General features: G+C 36.6%; 2 protein-coding genes across 2 annotated transcripts; both read left to right on the top strand.

The window, feature by feature from the left end:
* Window positions 1–2,060: 2,060 nt before the first annotated feature.
* LOC126593835 (calcium-binding protein CML42-like) lies at window positions 2,061–3,160 on the top strand. The gene has a single exon (XM_050259974.1). The coding sequence runs from the start codon at window positions 2,271–2,273 to the stop codon at window positions 2,886–2,888; it is 618 nt and encodes a 205-aa protein (XP_050115931.1). The 5' UTR covers window positions 2,061–2,270; the 3' UTR covers window positions 2,889–3,160.
* A 9,711-nt stretch (window positions 3,161–12,871) lies between these two features.
* On the top strand, window positions 12,872–14,767 carry LOC126593834 (uncharacterized). Its single transcript, XM_050259972.1, has 2 exons — window positions 12,872–13,474; window positions 14,041–14,767. The coding sequence occupies exons 1-2, from the start codon at window positions 12,921–12,923 to the stop codon at window positions 14,579–14,581; spliced, it is 1,095 nt and encodes a 364-aa protein (XP_050115929.1). The 5' UTR covers window positions 12,872–12,920; the 3' UTR covers window positions 14,582–14,767.
* Window positions 14,768–16,421: the final 1,654 nt, after the last annotated feature.

The raw sequence follows: 16,421 nt of genomic DNA, 5'->3' as shown, positions 1-16,421 counted from the left end.
GACAAAGTTATGATACCATCGTCATGTAGAAACGTAAAACTTTATAGCTTCTAATAATTTATGTTTATGATTTTAAATACACATCATTTATCACCAATTTCTTATGATTAGAGGATAAGTTTGAATATTAAACCCCATTTTGGAAAGAAAACTAATGTGGTGGGAAATATATTTTGGAGGGAAACATATAAGGAAAATATATTTTGGAGGGAAAAATATGGTGGGAAATTGTTTTGGAGGTAAAAATATGGTGCGAAAACATACATAGTAATAATAATATGGCGCAAATGAATATATGGTAATAGAATTAAAGTGAAAATAAAATATATGGCGCGAAATAATACATGGTAATTTATAAATTATTAGAAAGATAATTAGGAAAAAAGACAAAACATTACCGTATATGAGCACTCTTTCCTTGATTGATTAATTCCTCAAACTTATCTTGTGGAATAGTAAGGAAATGCTTATTAGTTGGTGCTCACTTGTTAATGTTACCGATTCAAGTGATAACACCATCCTTATCCACTGACTCGAGCCCTTACTGGTCATGACCCAAGTACATAAACGTAAGGCCCATTTAGGAAGAGAATCTCAGTTTATGACCCATGTACATAAAAGAATAAGTTGATACCATCCACTAAAGAAGTTGAGATACCTCTATAAAACTAATCAGTAACATAAAAATTCTAACTAATTATATAGACATGCAAGGTCCATTTTTCTCTGTTGTGGGATTCACTCTCAACACATCTCTCACGTGTGGCGAATTTTCAAGTTTAATATGTAGACAACACAAACCGAATGATGTGGAACACATGTGGCCGTTAGGACTTCGTAAATGAGACAACTTACTCAAATACCATGAAAATTTTGAGATTCCACCATTAAACTAATTAGTAACATGGAGGGTTACCCAACTACTTATAAGTACATGCAAGATCCCTTAATTCTCTGATGTGAGATTCACTCTCAACATACACACCACCTTTTGCTTTTCTCACACCTTTCTCAAATTTTAAACATTGAATCGAATAAATTAAAGATGATCAAATAATAGAAATTAACAAATAATGTTTAAAAGGTAAAACGAAGTGTATGAATAACATCATCAAAGAATATTGATTAAGTACGACTGGTCAAATATGAACCGCCTCTGACATAAATGGCCAGAGTGTGACGTATAGGCAAGGGGTACGCCGGTACGGGTCGAATCGAGTTGTTCCAATTGGGCCACATGCATCTTCGACCCATATCTTTCATTAATGAGCGCCATGTTGCCCATCTAATCAACGAGGTTGATTGTCCACTATATTTCTACGAGAAATGCGAGTAACATTTTTTTAACACTCGAGTTTTTTTTTTTCTTGCAAAGCTACATCAATATTTAAATGTTTTTTTTTTGCTTTTTTTAACTTTGGCGGTATACAAAATTTTATTGATATGAAAAAAAGATGTTACATCTAGTTAGAGAGACAAACTTTATTCCCCTTAGGACTGATAAAAAATAATTTATTTATTAGATTGGTATCTAAAGATTGATTGCGTTAAAATTCAAATAAATTTATAATTGTTTTGTCGTCCACAATTATTCTGTAAATAAAATAGATAAACTATGTTACTCAGTTAAATAAGAAGATTTTGATCATTTTAATTGAACAGTTAAAAGTTTTTTATTTGGTTATATATTTAAAGTGTAAACTAAAAAGTAAACAATTTCTATCATTGTGAAACATAATAAAATGAAAATAAAAAAGTCTAACTAAGAAAGTCGATTTAAACACTCAAAATTTCATATTCAAAGCGAGTTTTCAAGAAACTGATGAATTTTCTTTTCATTTTAAAATTTTATTGGTAGTCGACTACCAACTTTTATTTTTTTCTTTGGGTCAACGACGACCGACTTTTAGCTGGAGAATTTGTTACGCAGTTGTTTGTTCTACCATGTAAATGCAATGGCAAATAACTTGAAGTTGTACCGAGAATTAGTCACTGGCAACGGAAAATTCATGTAATAGTACAAATTTACAAAGTCCAAACAAACACATCAACTAAAATAACCCGAAAATTCATAACAAAGACTTCCCAAAACGACCGCCAAATGCTCACCATCCCTCTATAATAATAAAGCACCACTTATTCATCCCACCACCATACCAAACTTCTCTTGTACATTTTGTTCTCTGCATCCTCTTCGTCGCCATCGTTGGAGTTGTCGTCATCATCGTAGTTATCTACGGATTACTACATAGTTAATTACTCAGTTAACTATGGCCTCTACAGTTTCAGGGACTGGCGTTCCTTCGTTAAAACGGCCTTCGCGGTCGTTTCGCCTCCGCTGCTCAAGTCTCAACTCTCTCCGGCTCCGCCGCATCTTCGATATGTACGACAAGAACAATGACGGCTTCATCAGCGTCCACGAGATTAGCCAAGCCCTAGCCCTTCTCGGGTTGGACACTGAAATCTCCGACCTCCGTTCCACGATAAAATCCTTCATCCAACCCTCAAACGACGGCCTCAACTTCGACGACTTCGTCTCTCTCCACCAATCCCTCTATGACACCTATTTGGACAATAACAACGGCGATGAAGAAGCTGTCGCTGCCGCTGCTGAGGCAGCATCACCAGCTGCATGCGACAAGGAGAGTATGTTGTCGCAGGAGGAGTCTGATCTTTCGGAGGCGTTCAAGGTGTTTGATGAGGACGGCGACGGGTACATATCGGCTAAAGAGTTGCAGGTGGTGCTTGCCAAGCTCGGATTCCAGGAAGGCAACGAGATCGATAGAGTTGAGAAGATGATTACCTCCGTTGACCAGAACCACGACGGCCTCGTTGACTTGTTCGAGTTTAAGAACATGATGCGCACTGTTCTTGTTCCCAGCTCTTGAAAGTTCTTAATCAAATCGATATTTGATATGCAACATGCATTTGCTTGTGATATATGTTAATTAATAAGTACTCCGCTTTGATTTTTTTAGTTAGTAATTAGGGTGTATCCTAATTGGTATTATTATTGGCTATTGTGCTCAATCTCTGATGACTTTTTTTTAAGTGTCCATCCACTTATAACATAGGTCTGTATTTTGGGTGCATTAAAAAATCTCTCATGTATGTACATGCATGATGAACTTTAAGGAGGATGCTAGCTCTCTTTTTCGTTTGTTTTTTTTTTTATAATTTTTTATGTTATCCGTAAATTCAATGCAAGTTAGATCAATTAATATATCTAGAAAAAATAGCTCCCAATTTTTTAACATATTAAATAGATAGTTTTTAAGTGTCATATAGTGACATTTTGAGTTGGTGAGTTTGCTTGACTGTGGCGGGCAAGGTAAAATTCTTCATAGCTTCTCTTGGCCCAGAAGAGGTGGATAATCGTGGTTTGCCACAAATTGTCCTTTTTTTTTTGCAAAAAAAAAAAGAAAGAAAGAAAAAAGAAGTCATATGGTGAAATACACGTGCCAATTGAAGAGTGAAATGTTGGAATAGAAAAACGTATGTGTCATTAATTTGAGCTCGGGAAAAATTATTACATTCGTTGCACTACTTAATATTACAGTCTAATTGTATTACTCTTTATTTGTAAGTGAGAATTCTTAAGTTTGAATCTCGAGAATTGTAAACTACAACCAATTATTATGTCAACTCTTAATTAATTTATATTGTATGAGAAATTTTTTAGAGGGGTAATATTGTGACAGCCCATCCTAGAAATAAATTACGGATGGCGTGAAAAGACGATGTTGCCCTTGGACGTTGAATTTTTCGTGGTAAGTGTGTGTGGTTAAAATTATGGAAGTGGACCAAATAGATAAGTTCCTATTAATTTGGAACCATTTGCAAGTGAGGAGATAATTGGTTTTGATTGGGTGTACAATTTTGGACCACACAACCCTATCATTTCTCTCTCACTCCCGTACTCTCTCTCTCTCACAGAACTCTCTCTCTCTCCTTCCTCACGACTTTCTCAGTCTCTCTCTCACCCTCGGGTGTTTCATCTTAGTAATTGTATTTTTAAAGCTTCCGAAATGTGTAAATGGTTACGTCACTCTCACGTGACGGCTAGCATGCCTTCCTTCGGGACAGGGTGTGTCAGTTGGTATCAAAGCCTAGGTTGCAATTCTGGACATCTTGAGAATTTCTGAGTGTCTTCTGTCAGAACTATACCGCCTTGTAGCGAGCCACGTAGTTAGGATGAGCCTAGTTTCCCTGATATTGTAGTTTAGGGGAAACTATTGCTATTGTGATTCAGTCCATTATCTAAATGAACCTTTTGACACTGGTTATAAGTTGAATTTGAATCACTTTATGGAAGTGAAGAACCTAAGGGAGTAGCGTGATGGCTTAATCATTTAGGAAAGACGTTTCGGATTGTGCAAAGTCAAGGGAATCTTCCTCCTGACAGGTGGGTCGAGATGACTACCAAATTTCTGAGTGTTGAATCTGCATTCTGATAGAGATAGGAATGTTATCCGATGTTATCGGAAGGACAGCTGTTTGGAAGTCGTTTAAAGAATGGTTTAAGAAAAAGTTCATTCCTCCGGCATATTAATATAGAGAGTTTACAGACTTGCCTTGTTTCCATTCGGATGTAGTTGCTAATCCGATCGAGGTGTTATGTCGTTTTTGGTTGGATAATAAGAATAAGTGGCATTCTTTGGCGACCACTATCCATTGTACTTTTTACCAGGAGTTTACGAGATGTTGTTGAACATTGAGGACTCTGAGAACATGATCAGCGTGAGTAAAGAGGAATAAGAAAAGAATGAGAATCAGAATAAAGACGATAAAGTTAAAGATCCGTCATATCAAAGACCTCGGAAGACTCAGAGCTTCAAAAGAAGTGAAACTAAAGCTAATTTTCCCAGCTGAGGTTTTAGTGCCACTGGTCAGAGGCGAAGTGATAGATTTTCCAGTGATCCCAGATTTCAGAGACAAGGTGACTCTGGTAGAGGAAATGTATCTTTGTACCGTAGGTACAATATTAGGCACTTTGGAGAGTGTGGGAAGTCGTGAATGTGTTCATGTGGTTAGATGAGACATAGATGTATGAATTGTCCCTGGGATCAGTTGTTACCCAGCAGTCTTCCTCGACATATTACTTGGAAAATTGATGAGTAAGTCGTACATGTCACTATATATGACTCCGACTTATGCGCTAGTATGGATGGTCGAGCTGCAGACTCAGCCGTACAGGTCATTCTAGCTGACTCCGGCTGATATAATTCTTATTATTGACGATGTTGCCAAAGGAAGTAGTGAATGAGCACGATCGAGGAGTGTATATGTATTTTTTTTTATGAAGAGCAAGATGATAATATTGCACCCTTAAGAATTGTTGCTTACTTATCGAGACGACATTGAGTTATCGTTATTGCGGGCTGCAGACCGTAATACCCATAACTTATTTGTTGGATTCGTTAAGTAAGTAAGCAGGTAGGTCATTCTATGTCAGTTATGATTATTTAGGGTGTCCAGTGATGGTGGAAGAAGTAGTTATGCCAGCGAATCGCATCCCTTAGACATTGTGGATTTCGATGTGATTTTAGGCACAGATTGGTTACATTAATCATGCCAATATGGATTGCTACGGGAAATCAGTTACTTTCCATTGTTTTGGATTATCAAAGGTTACTTTTATGATTAAGCAAAGTGGAGTGAGGCATGCCGTTATTTTTGTTGTGAGAGCAAAGAAATTATTATAAAAAAGGTTGCCAATGATACCTAACTCATGTGGGTTGCAGGATCGTACTCCTAGTATTATGGATGACGTACGAGTGGTAGACATTTCCCTGATGTGTTTCCGGAATGATTTACATAGATTGCCATCAGACAGAGATGTGGTGTTCACTATTGAATTGTCTCCAAGTACATACTTTATGCTATAGATTGGTTCCTACAAAGTTAAAGGAATTGAAAATTCAGTCACAGGAATTGGTTGATAAAGATTTCAGTCAACCTGGCACGTTACTTTGGAAAACCCCAACTTTGTTTATAAGGAAGAAAGATGGGACCTTAAGAATATGTATGGACATTAGGTAATTGAATCGGGTAACGAGTAAGAACCGTTATCCATTGCCGCGCACTGATGATTGTTTGATCAGATTAGAGGTGCCTATGTGTTTCCTAGGAAAGAGTTGAAGTCTGATATACTCTTAAGTGAAAGTAAAGCATGCTAATCAGTTTGACTTGGTGTTGCAATGTTTGAGGGAACATTGGTTGTATGCAAAGTTTGACAAATGTCAATTTTGGACGAATCAAGTGGCATTTTTTTTAGACATATTTTATATACTTAAGGTATTCAAGTGGATTCTTAAAAGGGTAGCAGCGATTGAGAATTTGCAACAATTGTGAACCGTGACTGAGATTCAGAGTTTCTCGGCTTACCAGGTTATTATTGATAGTTCGTCCAAGATTTTTCAATCATTGCTTTGCCCTTGGCGAGATTGATGAGAAAAGAGGTTAAGTTTGAGTGGGATGAAAAAAAAAAAAAAATTGTGAGTAAAGCTTCAGCAAGTAAAATATTCCCTCACTCATGCATCTGTTTTCGCACCCCCAGACGATAGTGGTAATTATGTGGTCTATAGTGATACTTCTTTGAATGTTCTTGGATGCGTGTTGATGCAACATGGTAGGATGATTGCCTATGCTTCACGGCCATTGAGATCTCATGGGATGAATTACCCTACTTGTGATTTGGAATTGGCGGCTATCATCTTTTGCTTTGAAGATTTGGAGACATTGTCTTTATGGGAAGAAAAGTGTAAGATTTTTACGAATCAAAAGAGTATCCAATATCTGTTTATTTAGAGGTATCTTAATCTTAGGCAACGAAGGTGGATTGAGTTGCTTAGTGATTATGATTGCACGACCAGAGTGATTGTGCAAATGTTGGCCAATGCTTTTAGTAGGAAGACCCCAGCAAGAATTAATGCTTGGTACGATTGCCATGTTCATCTTCTTGTGGATTTAAGATCTACTGGAGTAAAGTTGGGAATGGGAGATCGAAAAGAAAACGTACTTGCTAAATTTCAAGTTAGGCCTATTTGGTAGGTCGTACTCGAGACTCAAGCGTTTGACGAAGAAATTCAAGAATTTATTTAAAGCAAGGAACGACGAGAAAAAGAAGACCTCAGGGTTAGAGAATCAGATGACATGCGTATGTAAGAGAACAAGATGTATGTACTTATTGATATGGAATTAAAGAAAGTAATTTTGGATGAAGCACATTGTTCGGCTTATGCGATGCACCCAGGAGGAACCAAGATGTATCATACCATTCGTCCATTTTATTATTGGCCGGGTATGAAGAGGGAAATTGCAGAGTATGTAAGTAGATGTATTGTTGTCAGCAAGTCAAAGCTGAAAGAAAGAAGCCTTTTGATCGGGTACAACCACTTCCCGTTCCTCAGTGGAAATGGGAAAATATAACTATGGATTTTGGGTATAAGCTTCCACGTACTCAGAATGGATTTTGATGGCGTTGGGTGATTGTAGATCGGCTTACCAAGTCAGCACACTTCATTCCAGTGAGAGAAAACTATCATTTGAATAAATTGACTAAGTTGTTCATCACAAAGAGTGTGAAGTATCATGGAGTTCCAGTGAACATTATTTCTGGTCGATATCCAAGGTTTACTTCTAAGTTTTGGATAGCTTTTTAGGAAACCCTTGGTATGAAATTGCTTTACAGTACTGCTTATCATCCTCAGACAGATGGACAATTAGAGAGGACTATTCAGACGTTGGAGGATATGTTGAGATCTTCAGTGTTGCGGTTGGTGATTCTTGGCATGATCGCATAGATTTGATGGAATTTGCCTATAATAATAATTTTCATTCGAGCATTGGTTCACCATTTGAGGCACTTTATGGTAGGGCGTGTCGTACGCCATTGTGTTGGTCTGAGGTTGGTGAAAGAGTGTTAGAAGGCCCAGAGATTGTAGATGAGACTACTCAAAATATTCAAGTAATTAAGTCTAACCTGGAAGTGAGCCAGGATCGGCTGAAGAGCTTAGTAGACAATCATGCCACTAACCGGACGTGTAATGCAGGAGATTGGGTATTTTTGAAATTGTCACCTTGGAGAGGTGTGGTACGATTTGGAAAAAGAGGAAAGCTAAGTCCGAGATACATTGGACCTTATGAGATCACTGAAAGAATTGGTGAAGTTGCCTACCGGTTGGAGTTGCCTCCGGAGTTGTCTAAGGTCCATAATGTGTTCCACATCTCTATGCTTCGACGTTATATTGCTGATCCTTCTCATGTGATCCCTCCTCAACCGCTAGAGATTAATCCGGATTTGACATATGATGAGGAACCAGCCATTATCTTGGATTGGAAAGATAAGGTTATGAGGAACAAAGCATTGAGGTTGGTGAAAGTTTTATGGAGGAATCATTCAGCGAAAAAAGTTACGTGGGAGACAGAGAATCGGATGAGAGAAATGTATCCCAGATTATTGTATGTTTATTAGTGGATTATGATTATATGAAATTTCGAGGAAGAAATTTTATAAGGTGGGTAGATTGTGACAGCCCGTCCCAAAAATAAATTACGGATGGCGTGAAAAGACGATGTTGCCCTTGGACGTTGAATTTTTCGTGGTAAGTGTGTGTGGTTAAAATTATGGAAGTGGACCAAATAGATAAGTTCCTATTAATTTGGAACCATTTGCAGGTGAGGAGATAATTGGTTTTGATTGGGTGTACAATTTTGGACCACACAACCCTATCATTTCTCTCTCACTCCCGTACCCTCTCTCTCTCACGGAACTCTCTCTCTCTCCTTCCTCACGACTTTCTCAGTCTCTCTCTCACCCTCGGGTGTTTCATCTTAGTAATTGTATTTTTAAAGCTTCCGAACTGTGTAAATGGTTACGTCACTCTCACGTGACGGCCATCATGCCCTCCTTCGAGACGGGGTGTGTCAAATATTAGGGCGACCAAATTAACCAAAATTTTGCAAATCAAATAATGTGGATATGGATTATTGGATTATTATTTAAAATGTTGATTAACATGCTTATTCTCATTGGTGACATATCATTTAGTTTGTAAATTTGGTTTAAAAATTTGATCTCCCTAGCATTATCTTTTTTAGCCTGTCCAGTATAGGGGTGCTACGCCACATGTTGTTATACAATTGGAGGAAATAATTTTTTTTCACAAGTGTTCCACCAATTATATAATGACATGTGTTATGCTTCATGTTCTAGACACACTGAAAAATCTCTTGTCTAATAGATCAATTAAAAAATCAAGTCAACAAATGTTAGTTGCAACTTAAACAATTCATTTTCTTTTTATATGAATGCACGGAAACTTCCATGTAAGTGAAAGGTGGTTTGATCACTAAAATGAAAGGTAATGCTAGAGAGACTAAATTTGTTGATAAAATTTTGTAAATTAAATACCGTTGTGACATTCTGAATCACTAACACAAAGTCGCGGAAAGAGTCTTAGAACATGTTTACCACCGTTGTGACGTTCGGAATCACTAATAAAAGGCCACGTGAGAACTAAGAAGAGTCTTACTCATAACTTCATATTAATTACCAAAGTTAATACGATGATGGTGAACCTGCTGCACCCAAGCGTACTCCCTACCAATCTTTGACTACTGATTCCATGGATATATATCCCTTGGCTGTAACATAACTGACTTGTCACACATGGCTACACCTCCTGTTTTGGAGAGATTTTTTTTCAATGTGCCGGGAAACACGACTTCATACACTAAATGTAATAATACAATTGATTGTAAACTTGAAAAAAGAAATTCAAACAATTGTATAATGACACTTAATATACCGAACCATGTTTTCAACTCACTGAAAATTTTCTCCCCTTTTTGTATCTCCTTGTCCTTCCAGAATTTTTGCTCCCTGTGACAATAGAATGTCACCTGTCTGTTAAATACCAATCGCAACTCCTTACTTTGAGGAATAATATATTATGATGCAATCGCAAGGTCATATTTTCTCTCAGGATTGTATGCCAATTGGTCGACTCCGGAATTTGTTCCAACCATTATTTCACACACAGGTACATACAAATATATTTGGATGATAAAATCCTCGAATCAAGGGGTTAATTAATTTCGTTTTAATTAGATTAGATAAATCTTAGACTAAATAATATTGTAGGTCCAAAATTGTTGTTTAAATGCCGTTTTCATCGTTAATATTAATTCATTACAAAATACACTTGATAATGCATTCAGTCGTCATTGCTGGCTGCTTATGAAACTTATAAGATTGGACAAGAATTGTCTGCCCTCCTGTTTTGTGTGGTCACGGTTAAGCCACGTCAACATTTTATATTATTTTTTTATAGAGATAATAAGACAAAAATGAATAGTAATATAAAATGTTGACGTGACTTAACTGTAACCACACAAACAGGAGGACACGGGAGGGTAGACAATCCTTGTCCTTTAAGATTAAGGACGACAAGACGCTGAGTTTTTAGATTGGAGAAAGGGCGCGCCATGTGTAAGCAAGATATAAATGTACAAGGCAATAATACAAATTAATACAATACGATTTGGAAGGAAGAGGATTATCTCCCGTTCATCATATATTCTTCGGTCAGTTTTCATCAGGTACAATTTGTGTTTAATTTTAAATAAATAAAAAAGTCAAATGATTTTTGACCGTATGATGCACGATAAATGATTAAGATATAAAGAACCCTAGGATCTCCACAATTTGGATCCGGATGGGATCCAAATCCATTTTGAAAAATACTTGTGTTTGTTTATGATTAACGCGTCTTTATTCTACGAACATAATAATCTAAACTATTCATTTTTTTAACATTAAATAAAGCGGGGAGAACAAGTAAAATCCCCGTGGAGAAACACGAGCATTATCCATAGATTTCCATCTTATATATAACCAAGATTTTGTATTGGGATTATACTTACATCCACTTCATGGGTACGCCACTTTGTTCATCTACTACGATTAGCATATTTTATCATACAAATTGATTAATTATTATTTAAAGATCATATTTAAAAAAAAATTAAATTAGAAATCGTTTTAGTCATTCATGTACATCCACTTCATGATAAACCTTTCATTTATTCGAAAATATAAATGACTAAACATTCTCTAGTTTGATTGATTTTTTTTTAAATAAATGAACTACAGAGGACATACAAGAAAATAAATGGGTAATGTTAGATAGACTAAATTTATAAACAAAATTTTGTAGATTAAATGATATGAAAGTTGATGATTGGATTATTATTTAAACGTTGATAAACGTGTTTATTCTTATTGGTGACATATCATTTAATTTACTAATTTTGTCAACAAATATAGTTTCCTTAACATTATCCAAAATAAATGGCTTTCAATATGAAGTTGTAATCTCAATTGGTGGACATTGTGTGGTCCCATAGGGCTACTTGGCTCAAATTTCGAAAGCTGCTCAAGATTTCTTATAACCATGATTAGAAAAGATCTGGATTGTCTGCCATCCCCCATCCCCATCCTATACATTTTTCATCCCCTCTTATTTATGTGGTTACTGTTAAGTCACGTCAATATTTTATATTCCCACTACTTTTTGTCTTATTATTTCTATAAAAAAAATCAATATAAAATATTAACGTGGTTTAATCGTGATCACATAAATATGAGAGAATGAAAATAGTATGGGACGGGGAGGATAGACAATCCAGGTTGGATTAGAAAAGCTTCCAATCGGTTTCTTCTTATGTCATTTATTTGACGAACCAAAAAGTGGTGTCATCGTAGTTTTCATAATCTCTCGTGAACAACAACCTAAAATCTTTAGGAGCAATTCAAGGGCTAAGAACTTAAACTTGCATGAATTTGTGGATTGATTCGTCAGGTTCTGATCGATCTACTGATCACAATCAACCAACTTTTGGACCACTCGCCAATCGTTTTCTGGTATATGCATGGGTTTGAATTTTCAAAATTAAACAAGAAATTGGACGGTCCACGTCGATGACTTGTAAAATGTGACCGGCTATAGCACTAGTGTACATATATTTGAGTAAATTGTAGCAATGGTCTCTAAACTTTTATCAAATTGAAGCAATAGTCATTCAACTAAAAATTCATTACCATTGGTTCCTCAATTTATCAAAATATGTAGATATAATCATTTTCATCAAAATTTTGTCAAAATAAGTTATGTTGGAATGATCATTTATACAATTAGGGTCTCTCAACTCATCAAAATGTGTAATTATTGTCATTTTTGTCAACTACGTCAAAACTTTTGTTAAAGCGAGTTATGTTGGAAAGACCATTGCTACAATTGGGTTAAAGTTAAGGGACAATTTCTCCATTTGAATTAAAGTTGAGGGACTATAGCTACACGTTTTGATGAGTTGAGGGATCAATAGTAATTGATTTTTAGTTAAGGGACTATTACTCCAATTGAGTTAAAGTTAAGGGACCATAGTTATAATTTACTCTACTTATTTGGGAGAAAATTTTAATTGTGACGGGAACACGGATGGTACACCACGTGTTTTTACGCAAGTGGTGGAAAATTTTAATTTTTAAGTTATTAACCTTTTAACACGCATAACTCACCATTTATATAAGGACACATGGTGTACCATCTCGTGTGACGGTCACACTAAAAAATCTCTCCTTATTTGGACCCTTCTTAATTACTTGTAAATTTTATTTCCTTGCTTAATTTGTGGATTTGGGAGTGAGACTTTCCAACCTCCTCTCTCTTTGGCTTCGCCATGCACATGCAATAGATCATATATATATATATATATATATATATATATATATATATATAGATCTCTATGCTGATATTATTCTTCTATATATATGATCCGTGATCCCAATATATATAATTATTATATATGTATATATATTGTACGTAACGTTTGACCTTAGCTAGCAGCTACATGCGATGGAAAGCATGAACCGTGGAGGAAGTTTCTCCTTCAGCTGCTCCGAGTCTGACTTGAACTTTTCTTCCCTCTCACATTTCACCAACGACGACGACGAAGACGATGAATCTTACATCGAAATAGAACTTGACCATCACCATGATCACCCTAAACCATCAAGCCAAGAGGATGATGAGGAGGAGGATGAAGATCTTGGTCGTGGAGGACTAGACCGTGCGGATTACTTGCGCATATCGTTTTCGTCTAGTCTTCTCCCGGAGCTCTCCGCCACCAACCTCCCTCCCAATCACGACTCTGAGGCAGCTGATCACCCAGTAAACCAGATTCCGTCGTCGCCAACGGTGTCATATTCTTGCCCTCTGAGCTCTTCTTCCATGGAAGGCAGCTGTAGGAATCCGATAGGATTGGATGAGCCTTCAAGGCTCCGCAGAAGTACTAGCGCAAAAGGAAGATTACCCAGAGTCAACCGGCTAGTCAACACGCTGCTGTTTGGTCTCCGGTCATCATCAGAGTCGCCTACCCCCGCAGACGACGCTGACCTGGCACGTAGCAGGTATGCTATACTAAGAAACAACTAAACCATGTTTTTGTTATAATAGTAGTTAGTCTTGTTGAAAATTATGCACCAAAACTATAATATATGTACTTGTTAGTATAATATTATGTAACAGTCATATCATAATAGCATATGGACATGGTGTTACAAGGACTTACGATACTTGAACATTTTTCTTGAAAGTAAGCGTTCTTACATTTTTGTCAATCTTATTTTGATATGTGTATATAAATTTTTTTGTTGTTGTCTGCATATGTATCAAAATATGATTTGCAAAAGTGAATAATAACTTAATCGTAAAAAGAAGCTAGATAATATATATGCCTATATATGTGTAAACTATGATTTGTAGTAGTTATATCTGGAAGTTTAGAGGTTTTTATATACGTGTTAAGGTGTTAGTTTTATAATTTCTTTGAGTTCGTAACACCAGGTCTTCGCTGGAAAATGAATGATATTTGATAAATAATTTAACTAAAAAAACAAAAACTAATATCATACATAGATTTAATATCTTTGACTAATTATTATATGGCATGTGTTTGCATATGAAATTAAAAAAGGAAAGCATCAAACATCAAAACCTCAATAAACGGTGGCCTCATGAAGTTTCTCTTCAAGTTCCGAGCCATGAATCTTGGAGCACTGGTAGCTTCATTTGTAAAGCCCCGCCAAGTTGCTTGTGACGATGACGATCCTCATCAATCCCAAAACATTAATTGTCGATGCAAGAACAAGAAATCGAAGGAGAGTAGTAGCAGTACTCTTCAATGGTTGGTTCCAAAGAAGCAAGGGAAAAGCAGCAGGACCAAGAACTCTTCAGAAGCAGTAGGAGGAGGTGACAAGTCCAGAGTGTTATTGGAGACAAACTTGAGCGCAGTTAGAGGGGTTTTAGAAACAATAGGAACTAGCATGAGCACAGGCATTGGTCGCAAAGAAAGAAGAACAAGGAGCTGCCAAAGTTCAATTAAGTCTTCCCCAATTCACCAAGGATTTACAAGTGATGACCATAGTAATAAGGTATATCTTTATACAAGAGAAACCTCAATTCAGGCTGCAATTTCCCACTGCAAAACTTCATTTGAACAAACATCCATATCCTGATTAATTTTGGCTTTTAACGTGTATATATGTGTTCGTTTCAGTATTGGTTTTAGTTTGGTTCACATGAATATTTTGTTGTACAAACGCTTCTAACAAGATCTTAGTGTCGATGGTTCTTCCTTGACAAGGTTAAGGCATAGAGAATGTACCCTTTTCACTATATATATGATGCACGTCTATTCTAAAGTTTTTCTTAAATTTTAGTAATGCCTCGTGAATTTTGAACCTTACACAATTCATTTGCTCTTGGACTTTCAATTTGGTTTTGAGCCCCACAGTTTCTTTTTTCCTCGTAGGGTAATCTTTTGAAATTGTCCATTTTTTCCCTAGTTACCATCAAATATGTAAACTTTAAGTTCAAGGAGGCCCCTCAAACGTGCAAGTAGGCACATTCATAAAAAAATTTGGTAAATTAGATTTTCAGGAGAAATCCACTTTTAGTAAGACTTGATATGAAGCACGTTTTAAAATGTCAAGGGAGATCAAAACAAAATTGAAAGTCGATAGAGGTACATTAGATGAAGTCCATAACCATAACCCATAGGCCATAAGTTGATGGGCATTACTAAACTTTTCCCTAATGTGCGGTAGTAGAAATGGTGAAGAGTTGTACGGTATGGTGGGAAATAAACAAAAAGGTATGGAGTTTAAGAAAAGAGGGTGGATTCTTTGTTGCTCAAATTAGCGAGGGATCGCCGAAAGAAAATCCAATTGGGTGGTGCATCTGAAAAGGATCTATTACAAATGATACTTGAAAGTGTTAACTACATTGCAAAGATGAAGGATTTGTACAGAGAAAGAGGAAGAAGGCAGAGAGAAACAAGAGAGATTCTAGAGAGAGAGAGTGTTTAGAGAGAATAGGAATTGTATTGATTGAATGAATATTTACAACTATGAGACAACAGTTTATATAGCCACATTCTCAACTGTCTAACTAACTATTGTTGAGCTAGAATGATATATTCAACATCCCCCCTCAATCTCAACTGGGATCCCCAGGTTGAGATTGAATGAATGCTGCAGAACAATGAAATCCTTCTTGTCGATGTACTCCTAGCCCTGCTCCCATCATCAATTAATCCTCCATGGCTGCAAGCATTGAAAAATTACTCAAGAGCAGTGTTATTTCATACTCATCAATCAACGTCCCAAAGAATTTCAGCCCCTCAAACTGATTCACCGCTGTAGCTACCAATACCCTTTCAACCAACTGGTTCAGGTTTACATCTGTCAGATCATATCCAACTGTGGCAGCAGATAGTTCCACAACAGCCATGACAGCAGCAAGGATATATCCCAAAACTTGTCCAATCTCCACTTCTATGGTGAAATCACATCCATCTAGTATTCAACAGAATCAACAATCTCCCATTCATCAGTCAACACAATCTATGCTTCAGCAGCATCCACAGTCATCAAACAACAAGCTTTACAATCACAGAAATCAAGAAACACAACCCTCTTCGGCAATCGGCCTTTAATGAAGAAAGGGAACAAGAACTGCACTCCGGCAATCGGCCTTAATGGAGTTGCACACAATAACGACAAACAAAAACTATTCAAGAACGTTACTCCGGCTATCGGCCTTTAAGGAGTAACACACAATATCTGAAACATAACTTTTCACTCCGGCTATCGGCCTTGTGGAGGAAACAAACAACTTACACACACTTCTGGCTATCGGCCTTTCTGAAGTGGGTCATAAAAGGGAAATGGCTATCGGCCTCTCTATCCCAACAAACACCTCATTTGTCTACAATTTTCATGATTTGAACACTTATGGCTATCGGCCTCTAACAATTATGCAATTTGAAGCAAAGAACTTTGACTGCGACATTCC

This window comes from Malus sylvestris, chromosome 12, assembly GCF_916048215.2.
Source record: "Malus sylvestris chromosome 12, drMalSylv7.2, whole genome shotgun sequence".
Classification (NCBI taxonomy): Eukaryota; Viridiplantae; Streptophyta; class Magnoliopsida; order Rosales; family Rosaceae; genus Malus; species Malus sylvestris.
Note: the sequence above shows the minus strand (reverse complement) of the source record. Positions and strands in the feature narration are given on the sequence as shown.